The sequence below is a fragment of the Sapajus apella genome, unplaced genomic scaffold (assembly GCF_009761245.1).
Source record: "Sapajus apella isolate SASKATOON/1434 unplaced genomic scaffold, GSC_monkey_1.0 scaffold37, whole genome shotgun sequence".
Lineage (NCBI taxonomy): Eukaryota > Metazoa > Chordata > Mammalia > Primates > Cebidae > Sapajus > Sapajus apella.
This window is the reverse complement of record NW_022436977.1, coordinates 13,818,452-13,843,546: the sequence shown is the minus strand read 5'-3', so window position 1 is coordinate 13,843,546 and position 25,095 is coordinate 13,818,452. Positions and strand designations below refer to the sequence as shown.

Here is a 25,095-nt window from a genome sequence, read left to right as displayed (position 1 = left end):
AATTATTATTTTAACTATACTTGTGATAAGCACTATAAGAAAGAAGCAGAAGGCACCACAAAAGTATTTAATTAAGAGACTTGCCTTGCCTGGCAGATCAGAGGTTTCCTTAAGAAAGCAGTATTTAAACTGAGGGTTCAAGGACACATAAAAGATGACCAGGCAAAGAATAAGGGAGGCTGGGTATTCTGGGTATTCCCTAGACAGAGAGGATGACACATAAAAAGGACTGGAAGCAGGAAAGAGCTTAGCATATTCAAGGCCCTGAAAGGTCATCAGTGTGGTAGGCATTCAGGTGGGAATGAAGCTGGAGAGGCACATAAGGGCCAGATCATACAGCAGAGCCTCACAGGCCATGGTAAAGATTGTGATCATCATCTTAGAAGCAACAGGAGTCATTAAAGGGTTGTGAAAAGGAGAATGGCATGTTCAGGTGGCTGGCTCCTATGAGCAAACTTATCAGAAAATGGTTGCAGGACATCACTTAAGAGACTACTATAAAGGTCCGCAGCCCTGAAGATACTGACACAGGCAGTGGCAGTGGAGGGCAGAGACATAGACTTCATCCCTCTTTCATGATCGCTAAGATCATTAAAACTTTATGATTCCGCAAAAGTTTCCTTGCTTTAATTTATGCACACGTAGGCTTGTACTATCTACAGATGTTCTCCCATGTGTTCTAGGTCGTCTGACAAAATTAACTGACATTCCCTCCTTGACTTCTGTAATGTCACATTCTCCTGGTTTTTCTTTTATTTTAGTGGCTACTCCTTCCCAGCATCCTTTGTAGGCATCTCCCCTCTCCCCATCATTTAATGTTTGAGGATCCTGGGATTTGATCCTGAGTCCCATTCTCTTCTCTAATACACATGTTCTCCCTAGTTCATTTCATCCAGACCCATAACTTCAAATACCATCTTTGGCTAAAGAATTCAGATTCCCAGAGAACTCCTGTCTTATTCTATCTGATATCTTAACCCAGAAGCATCTCAAACTTTGGTCTAACCACTATACTCCAGCTTTCTATTATTCTTTAACAAGCCCTGCTAATTTCTATTTCAGAGCATTTTCACTTGATGTTTGTTCCCTTGGCCAAAACACTCTTTCCCCTGAACTTCTGAGTTGTCTCCTTTACAGTATTCAATTCTCAGTTTAAAAGTATCTCCTCAGCAAAGCTTTCTCTAAAGATCACCCACTCTAATAGACACTGGTCACACTATTATATCACCTTGTCTTAATTTTCTGGATAGCACTTATTAATACTTGATTTCTTTTTTCTGTCTTTCCTCACCAGAAGTTAAGTTCTAAAAGAACAAAACCCTTGTCTGTCATCTTCATCACAAGATTGCCAGCACACAGAGCAGTTCAGGGTATACAGTGGTATTCAAAAGAATATCTGCTAAACATGTGAATTAAGGTTAATTTCAGATATAATTTCAAATCAATTGTTCCTTTAAAATGCACTATCAATTTTACACATATAGAGTTAAGGCTATCATGATATGAATACAACTATAAAAGATTTTCATGTGCCTTACAAGTATAGATTGCTAGAATTCTAAAATGCATTTTCTTTGACCAGTTCTATGAGAAAAAAAAAATCAGACAATATTTACGTTAAAGTACAGTTGACCCTTGAACAACATGGGTTTGAACTGCACAGGTCCACTGACATATGAATTTTCTTCCGCCTCTGCCACCCATGAGACAGCAAGACCAACCCCTCCATTTCTTCCTCCTAACCCACCAACTAAATGTGAAAATGATAAGGATGAAGACCTTATGATCATCTACGTCCACTTAATGAATGGCTAATTTATTTTCTCTTCCTTAAGGTTTTCTTAGTAACATTTTTCTTCTCTTCCTTAAAAGAGTACAGTATATATTAGATGCCAAATGCAGGGTTTTAAAAAGAGAGTATATAATACATGTAACACACAAAATAAGTTAATCGACTTTTTATTGATAAAACTTCCAGTCTACAGTAGGCTATTAGTGGTTAAGTTTCTAGAGTCAAAAGTTAGGGGTTTTTGACTGTACAAGGGGTTGGACCACCTAACTGCCATGTTGTTCAAGAGTTAACTGTACATGATTCAAGGAAAACTTACAATACCTGCCCATGATCACAGTGCCATTAATGATATTTAAAAGGAGGTAATAGGAAAACATGCTCCAAATGATACACAGTATGTACATATCCAAGCTGACATCAGCAATGACTAACTGCGAATATCAAACAGCTGGATTCCAGTGTTACTCTCCAGCAGCTCTCTGACCACACTGAATTGATCCTACATTAAATCATCCACAGGTTCACCTACTATGGACTTGTTAAGTCAAAGGAATGATTGGCTTTATTAATCACTTATTAGAATATGGTAATTTTAAGAAATAAGGGTAACCAAAAAAATCTGAGTTTTTTCAGTCAAATTTTAAGAATGGGGGTATTTGTTTTTAAAAGATACTAGTTTTAGAGATCAAGACATGAATTATATAAAATAAAAGAAAAAAACACATGAATTATATTATTTCTCAAACTGTTTTTCCTGTGATTCTGATAAGTGTTCCCTTCATTAGATACCCATGATTCTCAGACATTGCAGAAAATTCTTCACACATCTCTACATTTCTATCCAGAAATACTAAGTATGTTTTATTATTTGTAGATTATTTAACTGACTTATCAACATTTCAGTGTTTTATTTTTAAAATCTAGTTTAACAACAATGAGGCAAACTAGCGAGAGTGGAGTGTGCAGGGGCGAGAGTTAGCAAAGCAGTGATGGGAGTCCTGGCAAGCCTGGAGTGTGCTAAACCATCACGAAGACCTGGGCTTCTGGTAAATGAAATGGAAAAGCTTTTGACAGAAGCTTTTGACAGTTTTGTACAGAAGAAGGGTGACAAGATCTGACAACATTTTGAAAAGATCACTCCAGGCCAGGCGCAGTGGCTCACACCCGTAATCCCAGCACTTTGGGAGACCAAGGTGGGAGAATCACTTGAGGTCAAGAGCTCAAGACCAGCCTGGCCATCATGAAGAAACTCTATCCCTACTAAAAATACAAACATTAGCCAAGTGTGGTGGCACATGCCTGTAATCCAAGCTACTCAGGAGGCTGAGGCAAAAGAATTGCTCAACTCCAGGAGGCAGAGGTTGCAGTAAGCCGAGGTCATGCCACTGCACTCTAGCCTGGGCAACAGTATGAAACTCTTTCGAAAATAAAATTTTAAAAATTACTCCACCTGCTGGTTTAAACATAGATTGTACAGAAGTGCAGTAAAAATTGGGAAACCAATTAAAAATTTAATACAACAGTGCAAGTGATAAACAGTGGTGGCTTCAACCAGATTATAAGAGGTGGTAAAGAAGTGACAGATTGTGGATATATTCTAAAGGTAAGCCATCAGAGAGTAGACTGAGGAGGTAGGGAAGTGGAGATCAGAGGAGAGGTACAGGCAAAAAATACACATTTGAATGTCATCAGCACATAAAAATGGTATTTAAATGGCATCAGAAACCATGAGACTAGAAGAGCCCTGGGTACTCCAACATTTAAAAGTAGAAAAGATAAGGCAATAACAACTAAGGAGGGGTAGCCAGAGTTAAAAATAGGCAGAGCAAAGGGAACTTTTAGGGCAGTGAAAAGACCTTTAAAATTGATGAACTAACTCTTGGTGAGATGAATCAAGAAAGACAGAAGGCACAAATAACTAATATCAAAACTGAAGAAGAAATCATTATACATGTATTATAGATATTAAAAGATAAGGTATTTTATACAATTTTGTGCCAATAAACTTGAAAATCTAAATAAAACTGAAAAAGTACAGATAAATACAACTTACCAAAACTGACATACAAAAGAAAAAGAAAATCTGAATAATTTAAAAAACTGAATCCCACAAAGAAAATTCTTGATCCAGAAGACTTCACCAGCAAAAAGTTAAGAATAAAACTATATCAATCTTATACAAAACTCTTTTCAAAAGAGAGATTTCCAACCCATTTACAAGGTCAGCATAACATCAGCATAAAAATCTGTCAAGGACATTAGGAAAACAGGAAAATTATTGGCTGAATCTCACCCTAACACATATATCTTAATCAAAAGATCAGCAAATCAAATCCAACAAGGATAATACAGTATAATGAAGTTGGGATTGTTCCAGGAATACAAGATTTACAAAATCAGTTCATGTATTTCATCTTAGTAAAAAATTAAAAAGACAGCCAGACATGGTGGTTCCCGCCTATAATCCCAGCACTTTGGAAGGCTGAGGTGGGTGGATCACCTGAAGTCAGGAGTTCCAGACCAGCCTGGCCAAAATGGTAAATCTTCGCCTCTACCCAAAGTATAAAAATTAGCTGGGCGTGGTGACAGGTGCCTGTAGTCCCAGGTACTCAGGAGGCTAAAATGGGAGAAATATTTGAACCTGGGGGGCTGAGACTGCAGTGCTGAGACTGTGCCACTGCATTCCAGCTGGGTGACACAGCAAGACTCTCTCAAATAAAACAAAAACAAAAACATAAAAATTGTCTCATAAGATACAGAAAAAATACTTGCTAAAGTTCTACATCGTTTGTGGTTTAGATAAACAATCTAGAAAACGACAAATAGAAGGAAAGTTTCTTTATCTAAAAAAAGTATCTACAATAAACATCAACAGTAAACATTACATTTCTGATGACCCAGTGAAGGGTATCCCTTTGTGACTGGGAATGAGGAAAAGATACCTGTTATTACCATGTTTATTCCACACTCTATACTAGAGGTCCTAGACACTGCGGTTAAAAAAAAAGGAAAAATGGCCGGGTGCGGTGGCTCACGCCTGTAATCCCAGCACTTTGGGAGGCCGAGGCGGGCGGATCACGAGGTCAAGAGATCAAGACCATCCTGGTCAACATGGTGAAACCCCATCTCTACTAAAAATACAAAAAATCAGCTGGGCATGGTGGCGCGTGCCTGCAATCCCAGCTACTCAGGAGGCTGAGGCAGGAGAATTGCCTGAACCCAGGAGGTGGAGGTTGCGGTGAGCCGAGATCGCGCCATTGCACTCCAGCCTGGGTAACAAGAGCGAAACTCTGTCTCAAAAAAAAAAAAAAGGAAAAATATAAAAGATGGGAGAGTTACAAAAGATGAACTAGAGCTTTCATTATTCATAGATAATTGTGTACATATAAAGTCCAAAATGATCTATAGAGAAATTATTAGAATTATTGAGTTTAGTAAGAGTGTTAGACATAAAGCCAATATACACAAACTGCATTTCTATATACCAGAAACAATTTTTTTAAAATAATGATTCCATTTACAACAGTATCAAAAATATCAAATATCTAGGAATTAATCCCAAAAGATATCTGGGACCTTCACAGAGAAAATTATAAAACATTACTGAGAAAAGAAAAGATGTAAAATAAATGAAGGGACAGCCATACTCATAAATGGGAAGCCTGAATACAGTAAAGATGTCAATTCTCCCCAAACTGACCTATACAGTCAATGTAATACCAAAAAGAATCATAAGAGGTTTTCTGTTTGCTTTGCAAAATTTATGAAGTTTATTCTAAACTTTATATAGAAATGCAAAGGGCCAGGAAGAGAAAAAAACAATCTTTAAAAAGAAAAACATGAGGGGAGAATTTGCCCTACCAGATATCAAGGTTAATTTTGTCAGGTGGCACTAGTAAAAAGTAAGACCAATGAACTAGAGAAAGGAGCCGGGAAACAGACTTTCAGAAATATGGACATTTGATTTTATGACAAAAGTGATAATACACAACAATGAAGAAAGGGATTTTTTACAATAAATTGTTCGAGACTACTGGATATCCATAAGGAAAAAACCTGACCTTCTTCAACACCTACACATTCTTTCACATAGATTTTAGACCTAAATGTGAAAGATAAAACATGAAATGTCCATATTCTAGACTAGAGGATCTCGGTCTTAGGTCCTCTGACCCAAAGGTCCTGTAAATAGACTTCAAGATACAAAAGATACTTTTGACACATCATTTATATCCCATCATGCCTTACCATTTGTTGTGTCAGTTTCAACTGCAAGCATCTACATCCTTTTGCCTGAGGTATTCCAGGAGTGGGTAATGGGTGCTGGCCCTCACCTGCCCTCAATCAATGACTGATGTGTGGGTAGAACATGTGTAAGGGACATGATATGAGTGAGCAGAACACTGGCTCCCAGAGGACCCAGATTTTCAAGCTTGTTAACACATTTAATAAAGGTTAAGTGTCATCACTTCCCTGCCTCAAATCCAGTATATTTCATGTGATCATTCCCCATGTTAATTATATACACTTGAATCCTTATCTCAGGGTGTGCTTCTGAAGAAACCAAGAAAACTAAGACCCAAAGGCACCATGAACCTTAATGGTGAAAAACAATTACTTCTTTATTTTCATAAATGCTAATTGCAAAAAAACAAATCAAAGTAGTATTAGCAGTACATGTGACTTTGTCTCTAACAGAAATCAAGGATGTTTTCTTATCACATGACAGTTACTGCATATCTCAAAGTAGTTTTTGCACTCATTTCTACTTTGAAATTTTTAGTTATTGGAACTGCTACTAAACCGCACATGATTGCAGTCTTCCTGTCTATAATGTTCAGGCAACTGTTAAGCAACTACCTCTGTGCCAACTAACTGCGGAGCAATAAGAGAGTAAAGTTTAACGTTTTGCAACTAGAAATCAACCCAAAAAGGCTTCAGTGAATTCTGCTGTTTTTGGAAAGCCTATCCTCACCTTATAAAGTGAGATATTGTAGTTTTAATTCCATATAGAGTAGCTAAGCACGATTAAAACTGCCCATATTTTAAATGCAATTTTTGGTACCGAATACATTAAAAAGTATATAATGTCTCTATTACAAAAATATTTTTTAATATCTTGAAGCTGTATTTCAATAATTTATTTCTTTTATAATGCTACATATTTTATGCATTTAAAAACATCAAACTCTGAAGAAGGTTATTACAGGCTTCACTAGATTTCCAAAGGAATTCACAGCACAAAAATATTTAAAGCAACTCTGGTCTAGAAGATTATAAAAAATCTTCAGAATCTCAGAGTAGGAAAAACTTATTAAACAGGACTCAGAAAAATACTGATATATTTGATATTGAAAATAAATATCTCTATTCATCAAAAGATACCATTAAGAGAGTGAAAGAGCAAGTAATGGAGTGGGAGAAGATCTTTGCAAAACATATAACTGACAAAAAGCTCATATCCATAATAAAGGACTCCTACCAATCAACAAAAGACCAAAAACTATTTTTTAAATGGACAAGGAGCTTGCCCATTTACTTTCTTTTAAATCAGTCATCCAAATATCCAATAAATATATGAAAAGTATTTAGCCTCATAATAATCAGGGAAATGCACTTTAAGACTACAAGGAGGAAAGGCGCAGTGGCTCATGCCTGTAATCCCAACACTTAGGGAGTACAAAACAGGAGGAACACTTGAGGCCAGGAGTTCAAGATCAGCCTGGGCAACATAAGGAGATCCCATATCTACCAAATAAATAAATAAAACTTAGCCAGGCATGGTGGTATATGCCTGTTAGTCCCAGCTACTCAGGAGGCTGACACAAGAGCATCGCTTGAGCCCATGAGTTCAGGTTACAGTGAGCTATGATCGACCGCTGTACTCCAGCCTGGGTGACAGAGTGGGACATTTTCTCAAAAAAAAAAAAAAAAAAAAAACTACAAGAAGGTACCTCTCAACATCTACCAAATTTACAAAAGTTTAAAAATCAGACCATATCAGCATTGGCTAGGAGCAACAGAAACTACTGTATACTATTAGAGTGTAAATTAGTATACCAACTTGGAAAACCTGATTGGCATTATCTACTGAAATCAAAGATACATGTAACATATAACCCAGCAATTCCATTCCTATGTATACACCCAAGAGAAATCCACATAAGAGCCTAATAGAAATGAACACGACATCTGCTGCAATATTATTTAATATATGTCAGAAATGGCACGGCAGATCTAAGAGAAAAGAATGAATTATTCAATAAATGGTATTGAGACAACTTTCATTTGAATTAGGGACTTATAGGACATCAACATTTTAAGATTTTAGGAAAAAATAAAAAAGAATATTTTTATAGCCTAATAAGAAGCTTTCCTAAACAAGATTCAACCTACATTTAACCCACTTTATTTTGTGGATATTTTTGTAAAATCTTTGTACTTCAAAAGCAGATACTGAAATATTTACAGGTATTGATCGACTTATGACCTATGCAACTTACGACCATTCAACTTTACGACCACAATCGCTAGCCACGACTGCTCCGCTGTAGATTTTTGGAAACACTACAACATTTTGATGTGTATCAAGAATATCGCTACCGCCTGGGAGGCTGTGACGACAAAGTGCATGAATGGCATCTGGAAAAATTGTGTTAAGCACTATGTTAATGATTTTGACGGATTTGACAGTGAACATGAACTTGAAACGATTCTGGAAAAAATAGTAAAAACTCACTAAAGACCTCTCTTTAGAGTGTGAAATGGAAGATGTCAAAGAGTTGCTAGACAAAGAATCTGGAGAACTTACAAATGAAGAGCTAATCGAACTGGAAGAAGAAAGAGTGGCAGAAGAAGAAAGAAGAGGAGCCAGAAAGAAAGTTCACCACTGGGACGATCCAAGATGGCCGTTTAGGAACAGCTCAGGATTGCAGCTCCCAGTGAAAGTGCAGAGGGTGAGTACACGCCGCGTTTTTATTGCCCACAGACTAGGAAATTCCCGGGCGGAGGTGCTCCACGGTCGCCAGCGCGGCTGTTTCAGCCAGCGCGGCTGTGCCGGCCAGCACCGCTGCTTTGCCCCGCACGGCTACTTTGTCGGCACCCCGGAGCCGCGGTTCTCCATACAAAAAACACGGGTCCGGGGGCCCTTTTGGCTGGCAATTGGAGCCACGGGAAGTCGTCCATACGCCAGTTCAAAAAGGGGACTGAGCAGAGAACCAGGACAGTAGATTCCAGGGCAAAAAAAAAAAAAAAGCGCCACAAACCTCAGTGCCACTGTTTAAGCCAGCGCAGTGAGTGGCCGCAGGGGAAAACAGACCCCGGCGCCTCTTCAACAGGCAACTGGAACACCAACTTAAAAAAGGCTCTGAGGCAGGGAGCCGGGCGATCAGGCTCGGCTGGCCCCACCCCCCACAAAAGAACAGCAACCAGAAACTCTGGATTGAGAGTTTCACAGCAAGCGCAGCTGAACCCAGGACGGTCCAGCTCTGTGGGGGAGGGGCGTCCGCCATTACCGAGGCAACCCACCATTGCTGAGGCAGCCCGCCGTTGCCAAGGCAACCCGCCACAGCAGAGACTCCTCCCCAACAGAGGCGGGCCACCATCACCAAAGCAGTTCTAACTACACCCATATAAACAGGACTGCAAGGAAGTTCACTCCGCAGCGGGGCGGAGCTCACAGCAGCTCAGCAAAGCTGCTATAGGCCGACAGTGACTAGGCTGCCTCCTTGCTGGGCTGGGCAGGTCTGAAGGAAAAAAAAAAAAAAAAAGAAGGCGGCAGCATAACGGAAACTCATAAATAAAGCCCTAAATCCCTGGGACAGAGCACCTGGGAACAAAAAGCAGTTTATGAGTTCTGCTGCAGCAGACCTAAAAGTACCTGCCCAGCAGCTCTGAATGAACAACAACAGAGCTCGCAGCTCACCATTTGAGCTCCTATAAAGAAGAGACCATCTCCTCAAGCAGCTCCCTGACCCCTATATATCCAAAAAGACACCTCATAAAAGAGAGATCAGATTGACACTAGGCGGGTATCCTTCTGGGACAAAGATAGCAGAAGAAGAAAACTGGTAACAACCCTTACTGTTCAGCAGTTGCTGCAGGTGAACCCCAGGCAAGCAGGGCCTGGAGTGAACCTCAGCAGACCTACAGCAGAGGGGCCAGACTGTCAGAAGGAAAACCAAGAAACAGAAATAACCTCATCATCAACAAACAGAACATCAATCTGAAAGATTTGAGACCCAATCTGAAAGCCAGCAACTACAAAGTCGACAGGTGGATAAATCCTTAAAGATGGGAAGAAACCAGCGCAAAAAGGATGAAAACACCCGAACCAGAACACCTCTCCTCCTAAAAGGGATCACAGCTCCTCACCAGCAAGGGATCAAGGTTGGATGGAGAACGAGTGTGATGAAATGACAGAACCAGACTTCAGAAGGTAGATAGTAAGAAACTTCTGTGAACTTAAAGAACATGTTCTAACCCAATGCAAAGAAACTAAGAACCTTGAAAAAAGATTTGACGAAATGCTAACGAGAATGGACAAAATAGAAAGGAATATAAGTGAATTGGTGGAGCTGAAAAACGCAACACGAGAACTTCGTGAAGCATGCACAAGTATCAACAGCCGAATCGACCAAGCAGAAGAAAGGGTATCAGAGGTCGAAGATCAACTCAATGAAATAAAACGGGAAGGCAAGACTGGAGAAAAAAGGGTAAAAAGGAATGAACAAAGTCTCCAAGAAATGTGGGACTATGTGAAAAGACCTAATCTACGTTTGATAGGCGTACCCGAATGCGACGAAGAGAATGAATCCAAGCTGGAAAATACTCTTCAGGATATTATCCAGGAAAACTTCTCCAACCTAGCAAGGCAGGCAAACATTCAAGTCCAGGAAATACAGAGAACACCACAAAGATATTCGTCAAGAAGAGCAACCCCAAGGCACATAATCGTCAGATTCACCAGGGTCGAAATGAAGGAGAAAATACTAAGGGCAGCTAGAGAGAAAGGTCGGGTTACCCATAAAGGGAAGCCCATCAGACTCACAGCAGATCTCTCAGCAGAAACCCTACAAGCCAGAAGAGAGTGGGGGCCGATATTCAACATCCTTAAAGAAAAGAACTTTCAACCCAGAATCTCCTATCCAGCCAAACTAAGCTTCATAAGTGAAGGAAAAATAAAATCCTTTGGGAACATGCAAAGTACTCAGAGATTTCGTCACCACCAGGCCAGCTCTACAAGAGCTCCTGAAAGACGCTCTACACATATAAAGGAACAACAAGTACCAGCTCAACTAAAGGGCAAAACAGCCAGCTAGCACCAAAATGGCAGTATCAAATTCACACATAACAATATTAACCCTAAATGTAAATGGACTAAATGCCCCAATCAAAAGACACAGACTGGCAAATTGGATAGAAAGGCAAAACCCATCAGTGTGCTGTATCCAGGAAACCCATCTCACATGCAAGGATACACAAAGGCTCAAAATAAAGGGATGGAGGAAGATTTACCAAGCAAATGGTGAGCAAAAAAAAAAGCAGGAGTTGCAATTCTCATCTCTGATAAATTAGACTTTAAAGCAACAAAGATCATAAGAGACAAAGAGGGACATTACATAATGATAAAAGGATCAATGCAACAAGAAGAGCTAATGATCCTAAATATATACGCACCCAATACAGGAGCACCCAGGTACATAAGGCAAGTTCTTAATGACTTACAAAGAGACTTAGACTCCCACACAATAATAGTGGGAGACTTTAACACCCCATTGTCAACATTAGACAGATCAACCAGACAGAAAATTAACAAGGATATCCAGGACTTGAACTCAGACCTGGACCAAGCAAACCTAATAGACATTTACAGAACTCTCCACCCCAAATCCACAGAATATACATTCTTCTCAGCACCACATCACACCTACTCTAAAATTGACCACATAACTGGGAGTAAATCACTCCTCAGCAAATGCAAAAGAATGGAAATCGTAACAAACAGTCTCTCAGACCACAGTGCAATCAAGTTAGAACTCAGAATTCAAAAACTAACCCAGAACCGCACAGCTTCAAGGAAACTGAACAACTTGCTCTTGAATGTTGACTGGATAAACAATGAAATGAAGACAGAAATAAAGATGTTCTTCAAAACCAACGAGAACGAAGACACAACATACCAGAATCTCTGGGACACATTTAAAGCAGTCTCTAGAGGAAAATATATAGCAATAAGTGCCCACATGAGAAGCAAGGAGAGATCAAAAATTGACACCCTATCGTCAAAACTGAAAGAGCTAGAGGAGCAAGATCAAAAAAACTCAAAGTCTAGCAGAAGACAAGAAATAGCTAAGATCAGAGCAGAACTGAAGAAGATAGAGACACAAAAAACCCTTCAAAAAATCAATAAATCCAGGAGCCGGTTTTTTGAAAAGATCAACAAAATAGACAGACCACTAGCCAGATTAATAAAAAAGAAAAGAGAGAATAACCAAATTGATGCAATAAAAAACGATAAAGGGGATATCACCACAGATTCCACAGAAATTCAAACCATCATCAGAGATTATTACAAACGACTCTATGCACACAAACTAATAAACCTGGAAGAAATGGATAAATTCCTGGACACTTGCCTCCTGCCAAGCCTAAACCAGGAAGAAGCCGAAACCCTGAACAGACCCATAACAAGGTCTGAAGTTGAGGCAGCAATGAAGAGCTTACCACCCAAAAAAAGCCCAGGTCCAGATGGGTTCACAGCTGAATTCTACCAGACATACAAAGAGGAGCTGGTACCATTTCTTCTGAAACTATTCCAAACAATACAAAAAGAGGGAATTCTTCCCAAATCATTTTATGAGACCAACATCATCCTGATTCCAAAACCCGGCAGAGACTCAACAAGAAAAGAAAACTTCAGGCCAATATCCATGATGAACATAGATGCAAAAATCTTCAATAAAATACTGACAAGCCGATTGCAACAGCACATCAAAAAGCTTATCCACCATGATCAAGTAGGCTTCATCCCGGGGATGCAAGGCTGGTTCAACATACGCAAGTCTATAAACGTAATTCACCACATAAACAGAACCAAAGACAAAAACCACATGATAATCTCAATTGATGCAGAGAAGGCCTTTGACAAAATTCAACAGCCCTTTATGCTAAAAACCCTCAATAAGCTAGGTATCGATGGAACGTATCTCAAAATAATAAAAGCTATTTATAACAAACCAACAGCCAATATCATACTGAATGGGCAAAAACTGGAAGCATTCCCCTTGAAATGTGGCACCAGACAAGGATGCCTGCTCTCACCACTGCTATTCAATATAGTATTAGAAGTTCTAGCCAGAGCAATCAGGCAAGAAAAAGAAATAAAGGGCATTCAAATAGGAAAGGAGGAAGTCAAATTGTCTCTATTTGCAGACGACATGATTGTGTATCTAGAAGACCCCATCGTCTCAGCCCCAAACCTCCTGAAACTGATAAGCAAGTTCAGCAAAGTCTCAGGATACAAAATCAATGTGCAAAAATCACATGCATTCCTATACACCAATAACAGACTTAAAGAGAGCCAAATCAAGAACAAACTTCCATTCACAATTGCCACAAAGAGAATAAAATACCTAGAAATACAACTAACAAGGAATGTAAAGGGCCTCTTCAAGGAGAACTACAAGCCACTGCTCAACGAAATAAGAGAGGACACAAACAGATGGAGAAACATTCCATGTTCATGGTTAGGAAGAATCAATATCGTGAAAATGGCCATACTGCCCAAAGTAATTTACAGATTCAATGCTATCCCCATCAAGCTACCAACGACCTTCTTTGCAGAACTGGAAAAAACCACCTTAAACTTCATATGGAACCAAAAGAGAGCCCGCATAGCCAAGTCAATTCTAAGCAAAAAGAACAAAGCGTGAGGCATCACACTACCGGACTTCAAACTATACTACAAGGCTACAGTAATCAAAACAGCATGGTACTGGTACCAAAACAGAGATATAGACCAATGGAACAGAGCAGAGGTCTCGGAGGCAACACAACATATCTACAACCATCTGATCTTTGACAAACCAGACAAAAACAAGCAATGGGGAAAGGATTCCCTGTTCAATAAATGGTGTTGGGAAAGCTGGCTAGCCATGTGCAGAAAGCAGAAACTGGACCCCTTCCTGACACCTTACACTAAAATTAACTCCAGATGGATTAAAGACTTAAACATAAGACCTAACACCATAAAAACCCTAGAAGAAAATCTAGGCAAAACCATTCAGGACGTAGGTGTAGGCAAGGACTTCATGACCAAAACACCAAAAGCATTGACAACAAAAGCCAAAATAGACAAATGGGACCTAATCAAACTCCACAGCTTCTGCACAGCAAAAGAAACAATCATTAGAGTGAATCGGCAACCAACAGATTGGGAAAAAGTTTTTGCAGTTTACCCATCTGACAAAGGGCTGATATCCAAAATTTACAAAGAGCTAAAACAGATTTACAAGAAAAAAACTAACAAGCCCATTCAAAAGTGGGCAAAGGATATGAACAGACACTTTACAAAAGAAGACATATGTGAGGCCAACAAACATATGAAAAAGTGCTCATCATCACTGGTCATCAGAGAAATGCAAATCAAAACTACATTGAGATACCATCTCACGCCAGTTAGAATGGCGATCATTAAAAAATCTGGAGACAACAGATGCTGGAGAGGATGTGGAGAAATAGGAACACTTTTACACTGTTGGTGGGAGTGTAAATTAGTTCAACCATTGTGGAAGACAGTGTGGCGATTCCTCAAGGACATAGAAATAGAAATTCCATTTGACCCAGCAATCCCATTACTGGGTATATACCCAAAGGATTACAAATCGTTCTACTATAAGGACACGTGCACACGAATGTTCATTGCAGCACTGTTTACAATAGCAAAGACCTGGAACCAACCCAAATGCCCATCGACGATAGACTAGATAGGGAAAATGTGGCACATATACACCATGGAATATTATGCAGCCATCAAAAACGATGAGTTTGGGTCCTTTGTAGGGACATGGATGAACCTGGAAACCATTCTCAGCAAACTGACAGAAGAGCAGAAGATCAAACACCGCATGTTCTCACTCATAGGTGGGTGTTGAACAATGAGAACACATGGACACAGGGAGGGGAGCACTACACACTGAGGTCAGTTGGGGGGAAATAGGGGAGGGACAGTGGGGGGTGGGAAGCTGGGGAGAGATAGCAAGGGGAGAAATGCCAGATGTAGGTGATGGGGAGGAAGGCAGCAAATCACACTGCCACGTGTGTTCCTATGCAACAATTTTGCATGTTCTTCACATGTACCCCAAAACCTAAAATGCAATAAAATAAATAAATGGGAAAAAAAAAAAAGAAAATTCACCACTAAGGGATTATCAGACGGTTTATCTTTACTGAATAAACTTCTTATACATTTCGAAGCAATGGACCCAAACATCGAACGATTTGCAAGAATTGAACAGATGGCGCACGATGTGTTTTGTCCGTATGGTGAAATTTATGAAGAAAAAAAAAACATACAATTCAGACAAAGCTCACCATGTTTATGAAAAAACCAACTCTGGTAACCCAAACTGCTGCCTCAGATGATGACATCAACGATCTGCAGCCAAGCACCAGCGGCCAATAAAATGTTTCGTGCATGTTTATATATTTTGATATGTTTTGCAATTGGGAAAATGTTTCCTGTGGTATTTTTTACACCTGTATTTTGTATTTGTGTATGCACCTGTATTTTGTAATTTTGTATGTTTTGCAAATATTAAACCAGTTGTAATGGTAATGCAGTGTTTTACTGAAACCTGACGACTGTAAAAATAAGAAACAAAATGGTGTAGAGATGATACAAATGGCATAAAATGAACAAAGAAAATTATGATATATAACAATAATGAAAGAAAATTATGATAAAATATGACTTAAAGATTTTTATAACATCATTTCACAGTACTATACATATAGCCTACTCAACTTACGACCAAATCGTGTTACGACCAGTTTGTCGGAACCAATCGTGGTCGTAAGTCGAGCACCAGCTGTACAGATAAATGACATCAGTGATACAAGCCTAAATAACCCAACTGGGGGAGGAGTAGTACAAATGAAACAAGATTGCCTGAGTGATAACTACTGAAGCTGAGTAAGTGAACATAGGAGTTCAGTACATTTTTCACTGTACTTCTGTTTATGTTTGAAGAAAAAATTTTTTTTTAATTAAGACATCATAAATAAAGGGAAAAGAGAGCAGGCTGGGCAACATGATCAAACTTTATTTATACAAAAAAAAAAAAAAAACTAGCCACAGGTCATGGTGCACACCTGTAGTCCCAGCTACTCAAGAGGCTGAGGTAGGGACGGCCTGAGCCCAGGAGGTCAATGCTGCAATAAGCCGTGATTGTGCCACTGCACTTCAGCCTGGGTGACAGAACGAGACTCAGTCTCAAAAAAAAAAAAAAAAATTTCTACCAGACATACAAAGAGGAGCTGGTACCAATCCTTCTGAAACTATTCCAAACAATACAAAAAAGAGGGAATCCTCCCTAACTCATTTTATGAGACCAACATCATCCTGATACCAAAACCTGGCAGAGACACAATTTAAAAAGAAAATTTCAGGCCAATATCTATGATGAACATTGATGCGAAAATCCTCAATGAACTACAGGCAAACAGAATACAACAGCACATTGAAAAGCTTATCCATCACGATCCAGTCAGCTTCATCTCGGGGATGCAAGGCTGGTTCAACATACACAAATCTATAAACATAATCCATCACAGAAACAGAACCAAAGACAAAAACTACATGATTATCTCAAAAGATGCAGAGAAGGCCTTCGACAAAATTCAACAGCGTTTTATGCTAAAAACTCTCAATAAACTAGGTAACGACGGAATGTATCTCAAAATAATAAAAGCTATTTATGACAAACCCACAGCCAATATCATAATGAATGGGCAAAAACTGGAAGCACTCCCTCTGAAAACTGGCACTAGACAGGGTGCCCTCTCTCACTATTCCTATTCAACATAGTATTGGAAGTTTTGGCCAGAGCAATCAGACAAGAAGAAGAAATAAAGCATATTCAATTAGGAAAAGAGGAAGTCAAATTGTCTCTATTTGAAGGTGACATGATTGTATATTTAGAAGACCCCACTGTCTCAGCCCAAAACCTCCTTAAGATGATATGCAACTTCAGCAAGTCACAGGATACAAAATCAATGTGCAAAATCACAAGCATTCCTATACACCAATAACAGACAGAGAGCCAAATCATGAGCAAACTCCCATTCACAATTGCTACAAAGACAATAAAATACCTAGGAATACAACTAACAAGGGACATGAAGGACCTCTTCAAGGAGAACTACGAACCACTGCCCAAGGAAATAAGAGAGGACACAAACAAATGGAAAAACAGTCCATGCTCATGGTTAGGAAGAAACAATATTGTAAAAATGGCCATACTGTCCCAAGAAATTTACAGAGTCAATGCTATCCCCATCAAGCTACCATTGACCTTCTTCACAAAACTGGAAAAAAACACCTTAAACTTCATGTGAAACCAAAACAGAGCTGGCATAGCCAAGACAATCCTAAGCAAAAAGAACAAAGTGGAGGCATCACACTACCTGACTTCAAACTATACAAGGCTACAGTAATGAAAACAGCACAGTACTGACACTAAAACAGAGATACAGACCAATGGAACAGAACAGGGGCCTCAGAAGGAACACTACACATCAACCAACTGATCTTTGACATTTTTGACAAAAACAAGCAGTGGGGAAAGGACGCCATGTTTAATAAACGGTGTTGGGAAAACTAGCTAGCCATGTGCAGAAAGCTAAAACTGGACCCCTTCCTATACACCTTACACAAAAATTAACCCCAGATTGATTAAAGATTTAAACATAAGACCTAACACCATAAAAACCCTAGAAGAAAATCTAGGCAAAACTATTCAGGACATAAGCACAGGCAAGGACTTCGTGACTAAAGCACCAAAAGTATTGGCAAAAAAAGCCAAAATAGACAAATGGGATCTAATTAAACTTAAGAGCTCTGCACAGCAAAAGAAACAATCATTAGAGTGAACCGGCAACCAACAGAAGGGGAAAAAATTTTTGCAAGCTACCCATTTGACAAAGGGCTAATATCCAGAATCTACAAAGAACTAAAACAAATTTACAAGAAAAAAACAACCCCAACAAAAAATGGGCAAAGGATATAAACAGACACTTTTCAAAAGAAGACATGTAGGCGGCCAGCAAACATGAAAAAATACTCATCATCACCGGTCATTCGAGAAATGCAAATCAAAACCACACTGAGATACTACATCACACCAGTTAGAATGGCAATCAGTAAAAAATCTGGAGACAACAGACGCTGGAGAGGAGGTGGAGAAACAGGAACTCTTTCATATTGTTGGTGGGAGGGTAAATTAGTTCAACCAGGGTGGAAGACAGTGTGGCAACTCCTCAAGGATCTAGAAATAGAAATACGATTTGACCCAATAATATCATTACTGGGTTATATAACCAAAGGATTATAAATCATTATAAAGACACATGCACATGTATGTTCACAGCGACACTGTTTACAATAGCAAAAACTTGAAATCAACCCAAATGCTCATCAATGACAGACTGGATAAAGAAAATGTGGCACATATACACCATGGAATACTATGCAGCCATAAAAAAGGATGAGTTTATGTCCTTTGTAGGGACATGGATGAAGCTGCAAACCATCATTCTCAGCAAACTGACACAGGAACAGAAAACCAAACACCACATGTTCTCACTCATAAGTGGGTGTTGAACAATGAGAACACAAGGACACAGGGAGGGGAACATCACACACTGGGGCCTGTTGGTGGGGAGAGAGGGTAGGGGAGGGATACCAGGGAGTGGGGGGATTGGGGAGGGATAACATTAGGAGAAATACCTAATGTAGGTGACAGGCGGATGGATGCAGCAAGCCACCATGGCATGTGTATACCTATGTAACAATCCTATACGATCTGCACATGTACTCCAGAGCTTCAAGTATAATAAAAAAAAAACTTGTAAAGAAAAGAAAGACACAAACTCTGTTAAGTTTAAAACTGTGGAACACTAAATATTATCTTATTTAGGAATTCAGATGACTGAAACTTTTTTTAAATAAAATAATAAACATGAAAGTCAGGATTCTGGTTGCCTGGGGTGGGAGGGGAGGAAGGAGATGCACAGAGAAAGATAATGGACTCATTCGTTTTATGTTCTTTGTCTCAAGTTGAGAAGTATGGGACATGGGTGTTTGTTTAATTAATTATTGTATCTTACACAACATGTTTTATATATACTTTTAACTTATAAAATATTTTGTAATTTAAAAAGTGGAGAATTTTAAAACCTCTTAAAAGTTAAAAATTTAATAGCAGACAAAAATTAGTTTGAAGTTACGTCTGAAAAGTCCCCCAGAAATTAAAAGAAAAAGATGAACAGATGAAAAAAGGGGGGGGAATAGTAAGAGAATTACTGTAAAAGTACCATATCTGAATAAGAAGAGATCCAGAGAGAGAAGGAAAAAACACACAAAAGACATAAAATCTCTCAGAATTGAAAGACATAGTTTTAGACTTAATAGGTCCCTCATATGTTGTAGTGTTAATTGGATAGTGTGCTTTGGCTTCCATTCTGGGTGAGTGCAGGAGAGTCCTCTTCATACAATTTCTTCAGCTGTAATCAGTGTCAGTGATGTATGAATTATTCATTGTCTTAGGCTGTGGTTGGTAGCAGAGGCTGTGGTGAAGCTTTGCTAGAGACAGGGACACCAGACAGGCCAGTTTTGGGGCACCAGTGGTGGCAGAGGCAGGCCAGGCATGCCGGCCCTTGGGCTCCAAGGCAGCATACGTGGATACCAGCAGTCACAGGTCCAGGAGGACCAGTTTTGGGCCTATAGGCAGCTCAGTCAGGTGCTAGTGGTAGCAAAGGTAGTTATGGAAAATAGTACGGCGTTTTCTCAAAAAAAAAAAAAAAAAAAAAAAAAAAAAAATAGAGCTACCATACAATTCATCAATCCCACTACTGGTTATTAATTCAAAGAGAAGGAAATCAGTATATCAAAAGGATACCTACACTCCCATGTTTACTGCAGCACTACTCACCATAGCCAATATATAAAATCAACCTAGATGCCCATCAGTAAATCGAAGTATAAATGAAATGTGGTAAATATACACAGTGAAATACTCTTTGGCTATAAAAAGGGCAAAATCCTGTAATTTGCAGTAACATAAATGGAACTAGAAGTTATTACGTAAAATAAGACAAGCACAGAAAGAAAAATACCACATTTTCTTAATCTTATGTGGGAGATAAAAAAGGAAATGAAGAGAAGTTGGTTAATTGGTAAAATACACAGTTGGATGGAGTAAGTTCAAGTATTTAATAGTACAGTAGGGTGGCTATAGTTAACAATAATATATTGCATATTTCAATTAGCTATAAGATTTGAAACGTTCCCAACAAAAACAGACAAATGTTTGAGGTGATGGAAATCCTACTCTGATTTGACCATCATTACACTTACACATTTCAAAATATCATATGTATCCTATACATATATCAATAAAAAATAAGTTTATTGATATATAATACCGAGGGTTAATGATTTTCAACCCAATTCTATGCCCGAGAAAATCAAGCATAAGAAAAAAATCTTTCAGACGTGTAAGGCCTAAAAAATGCTTTTTTCTATTCACCTTTCTTCAGGAACCTATTAGAGGATATCACTATCAAAACAAGGAAAAAGGAAGATAAATGATGCCAAGAAAGAGAAAATGTAACAAAGGAAAGAAGCAAAGAGAATTTCCCAAAGTTGGCAAAAGAAAATCCAAAAATGGTAGCTCTGCCATTTTAGGCTGGTAGAGCAACCAAGCTGGATGAGAGCAAAGAGAACACATGTTTCCAGAATACCTCCTATGTGGGATTATACTGAGAAAAGATTCAAAGTAGTTCTAAGGGTGAATCAGGTATACAGAAAAGAAACAGACCATAAACGAAGTAATTATTATCTCCAAAGTAATTATTAACTATTAAGAATATTCTGTATAATCTTAATAATGTTAACAATAACTTATGATTTATCCAAAATCATGAGATACCTATGTCAGGAAGGTAAAAGCAAGTGAAATGAGTATCTGTATGTGTTAGATGTGAAGACAAGGTTGGGATATCAACCCCGCCCCTTTATCAAACTAAAGCCTCAGCTTCTGCAGTGGGAAGGCAAAAAATCATACATACAACCAGGGGACTGGGCAGAGAGAATCAAGAAATGGGAGCACCTGCAAGTTACTTAAGGACATGAAAGGAAATATCAAAATATTCGACTTCACAAATAACTGCCTCCTGGACACAGGAATTAGAGTGGGAATAATGAGGCAGGGAGTACATCTTCTCATTGTGAATCCAGTATTATTATTTTACTTTTTAAGTTACATACATATGCTATTTTTAATCACAAAACTTAGTTTTTAAAAAATGCACATGATGTAAGGACAAATAAAAGTAATAAGAATAGCCATTATTTCCCAAGTCCCTACAACCTGTGGGGACAATACCAAGTCTTTTACAAACAGCACTTTTATTCTTCACGCCAGCCTTGCCAAGGAGGATTATCCCAGTTTTACAGATAAGAAAACTGAAAATAAAAATGACTAAGAAACATTTTGCATTCTTTTGTTTGTTTATTCTGTATGTTTTTGTTTGATCCTTTACCTTTCCAGCAGTAGCAAAATATTCACCATCAGGAGACCATTCCATCAAATGTACAGACACTGAGGTTCTAAAAAAGAAAAAGTTAAGCAAATAGCACTTTTAAAATCTGGTATGCTGTATACATAAATGGTCAAGATAAGATTTTTGTAACATCAGAGTCAGAATCTTCAGAATAAGACGGTTTTACATAAATAAAATATTTCACCTCCATAAAAACATAAATTAATTAAAACTATTCCAACATTCACTTTGGGAAAAGAAGGATTTAAGTAACATGCATATAGTATATCTCCACCTACATGTCCCAACATCCTAAATATAACATGTTAAAAGCTGAGTTTATCATAATCCCTGACTGGTCTTCGTCACATAATCTATATGAATGTTAATAATATATCTTCCATTTGAAAGACTGGCTGGCAACTTTCACGACATCTTCCCCTTCCCCATCCTTATCTCAATCTATTAATGAGTAATTCCTATGTATCAACCTGTCAATTCCTGTCCTGGGGCTGTAACTATGAAAATACTTTCATCCTTTTTTAAAATTATTAACTGTAGCACAAATTAAAGAATGATGTTATATGGGTTTTGGTTAGAAAATATCCACTTTCTAGGCTTCTAAATGCAATGGTACCATAAAAAATAAAGATCTTTGTGAAAGGGAACATATTTTAGGAAGCATTTACTTTTAATTAATGAATATAACAATAGAAATAGACACTAACTTGCATTGCCAGACGCACTTCCAATCATTTAAAACAGGTGGCATTTTATTATCAATTTCTTCCTCCTCTTCCAGAATATCATCTCCTGGAGGAGCCCACAACTGAACTGAATCAGTTGCTGTTAACAATCTATTATCTAAAAATTAAAGAATGTTCTGATGAATACACAAAGATTATACAGGGAAATACATGCACATGGGCTTCTGTTTAGATCTGTAAACTATTAATATTATGTGAAAAGTAACCAATATCACTAATGAAAAATACCTGGTGTATATATAAAGTCCCTTAGAAGGAAAAAAAGTATCTTTCTGGACAGCAAAGAGTAGTTCTTAAGATTTGAGAACAACAAAGAAAAGCTTACTGGCAAAGAGTTATTATATCAAGCAAGTACAAAAAAATTAACAGCAAACGTATTAACAGATAACAAACTCGCCAATAATTCTGAAATTACCACATAAAATGACCTCGAGATATAAGGCATAACTACAAATTAATAAAAGGTGGTTTTATACATGAAATATAAAAGTAATCCTCATTAATTGCGAATATAAAAAGGGACAATAGCTATTATCATTAGAGGTTCCTAATTTTTCAAAAGTAAAGATAGCAATTTCCTGATACAAATGATAAAATGAGGTGAAGTTTTTTGTATTTTTTTTGAGATGGAGTTTTGCCCGTTGCCCAGGCTGTAGTGCAATGGCTCAATGTCGGCTCACAGCAACCTCTGCCTCCTGAGTTCAAGCGATTCTCCTACTTCAGCCTCCCAAGTAGCTGGGATTACAGGCATGCACCACCTCACCCGGCTCAATTTTTTGTATTTTTAGTAGAGACGGGGTTTCTCCATGTTGGTCAGGCTGGTCTCAAACTCCTGACCTCAGGTGATCCACCCGTGTCAGCCTCCCAAAGAGCTGGGATTACAGGCATGAACCATTGCGCCTGGCCAGAAGTTTTCTTGGTCTCTGTTTGATTTCTAATTGTGTTTCTAAGTAAATACAACAAGAGTAAAGTGCAGCACATGTTAACTAGGAAACAAATCATCACTGTTTCTTGAAATAAAACACTCAAAGGCAGGGGAAAAAAACAGAATAGTAAATTAAGCATTGTACAATGCACTATATACCAAGAACAAAAAATTATATTCATCAACAAAAAGAAGATATAATGTACTGATCATTTTCTTATTATGGGAGACTATATCACATTCTTATCATACATTTAAAACAAATATTTAATTTAGATAATTTTAAATATAATTGCTAAATACCTTGAGGATCCCATGCTAAGTTGTACGTCACAGAACTCAAAAAAAACTGCCCAGTTTTAAGCCACTGGCACTTGAGTTGCTGAAATATGTAGACAAAAAGAAATAAGAAAAAAGAAAAAGATGTTTTTAAAATAATATTCCAAAACACTACCATTTTATCATTTTCTTTAACTTATGACCTCATGATCTGAAACAAACATGCAAATATTACACTATTATTTTCGTATACTGTTTTTAACATAACTTTCATTGGTTCTACTACTATTTATTCTACCATATTGAGCTCCTTGCCATGCCCAAACAAAGCAGGTTCTCTCAGGCTTCCTTCACATCTATAAATACATTCCTATGTTTAGGATATCCTATTCCTCACGTCTCCATCTGCAAACTCCTATCCTTCCACTAAGATAAGCTAACTCATCATCTCTGCTATGAAGCCTTCTGTGACATCCTGGCAGCACCAAAAGCACTTTTACATTCTGCCATTATAACACGGATCACATAGAATTAGTATTTCTTTACATATCTGGCTCTCCCAGTAAATTGCAACTGTGCAAGGGCAGAAACTATGTCATAATATTTTTTGTTATCTTCAGCATTTGTAATAGCTGGTACAAACATGTTAAATGTTTATTAACATAAAATAAATGCACATTAGAAAGAAATGCAAATTGTCGTAATCTCATGATGCCTAAAGCTGGATTTATCTCCTCAAAAGTCAACCAATTCACACTATATTGTGTATACGATCCACAAATTTTATATCTTAATTTCAACCTATTTTCTTAATATTTTCATTCTAAAAGGTGATTTAAAGTTTAAAAGTCCTTTAAAAGACCTTTGCCATGAAATACAATCTCTAAGTAAACAAAAGTTTACATATTTCTTTGTAGTACATAAATATAAAATGTCCTTTTGTGAGACGACATTTGTATGTTTTGCAAATGTCCTCTCACAAAAGGACATTTTATATTTATATAAAGCTATGTTACCTTAGGCAAGCTATATGTTAATTGTTTGGCAAATAATTTTTAACTAGTAATACCCTTTCTTGTTACAATATTTTAAGAATATTTAACAATTTAAAATTTTATGCAAGGTTTCTTGATTACTTTGAGGAAGAGTTTTAAAATATAGCTGCAACCCAACAGTCCGGGAGGCCACAACAGACAGATTGCTTAGGGCAGGAATTTGAAACCAGCCTGGGCAACATAGTAAGACCCTCATCTGTATAAAAAATTTTTAAATTAGCTGGGCATGGTAGCGCACACCTGTAGTCCTAGCTACTCAGGAGGCTGAGGTGGAAGGATCACTTTAGCCCACAAGTTGGAGGATACAATGAGCTATGATCACACCACTGCATTCCAGCCTGGGTGACAGAGCAAGCCTCTAAAAAAAAAATGTGTGTTTCTCTCTCTCTCTCTCTCTCGCTCGCTCTGTGTGTGTGTGTGTGTGTGTGTGTGTGTGTGTGTGTGTGTGTGTGT

At 38.1% G+C, this 25,095-nt stretch overlaps 1 protein-coding gene across 6 annotated transcripts in view; it reads right to left on the bottom strand.

Annotated features, from left to right (window-relative positions):
* Window positions 1–25,095, bottom strand: part of DMXL2 (Dmx like 2) — a 173,120-nt gene that overhangs the window by 114,619 nt on the left and 33,406 nt on the right. For 5 of the 6 annotated variants that reach the window (XM_032297460.1, XM_032297461.1, XM_032297463.1 and 2 more), the window contains exons 4-6: window positions 23,612–23,690; window positions 22,345–22,480; window positions 21,617–21,683 (exon numbers count right to left, since the gene is read on the bottom strand). In XM_032297460.1, coding sequence (XP_032153351.1) covers window positions 21,617–21,683; window positions 22,345–22,480; window positions 23,612–23,690 — 282 coding nt within the window. The remainder of the gene's footprint in view (window positions 1–21,616; window positions 21,684–22,344; window positions 22,481–23,611; window positions 23,691–25,095) is intronic. The other variant, XM_032297465.1, reaches the window with a different exon arrangement.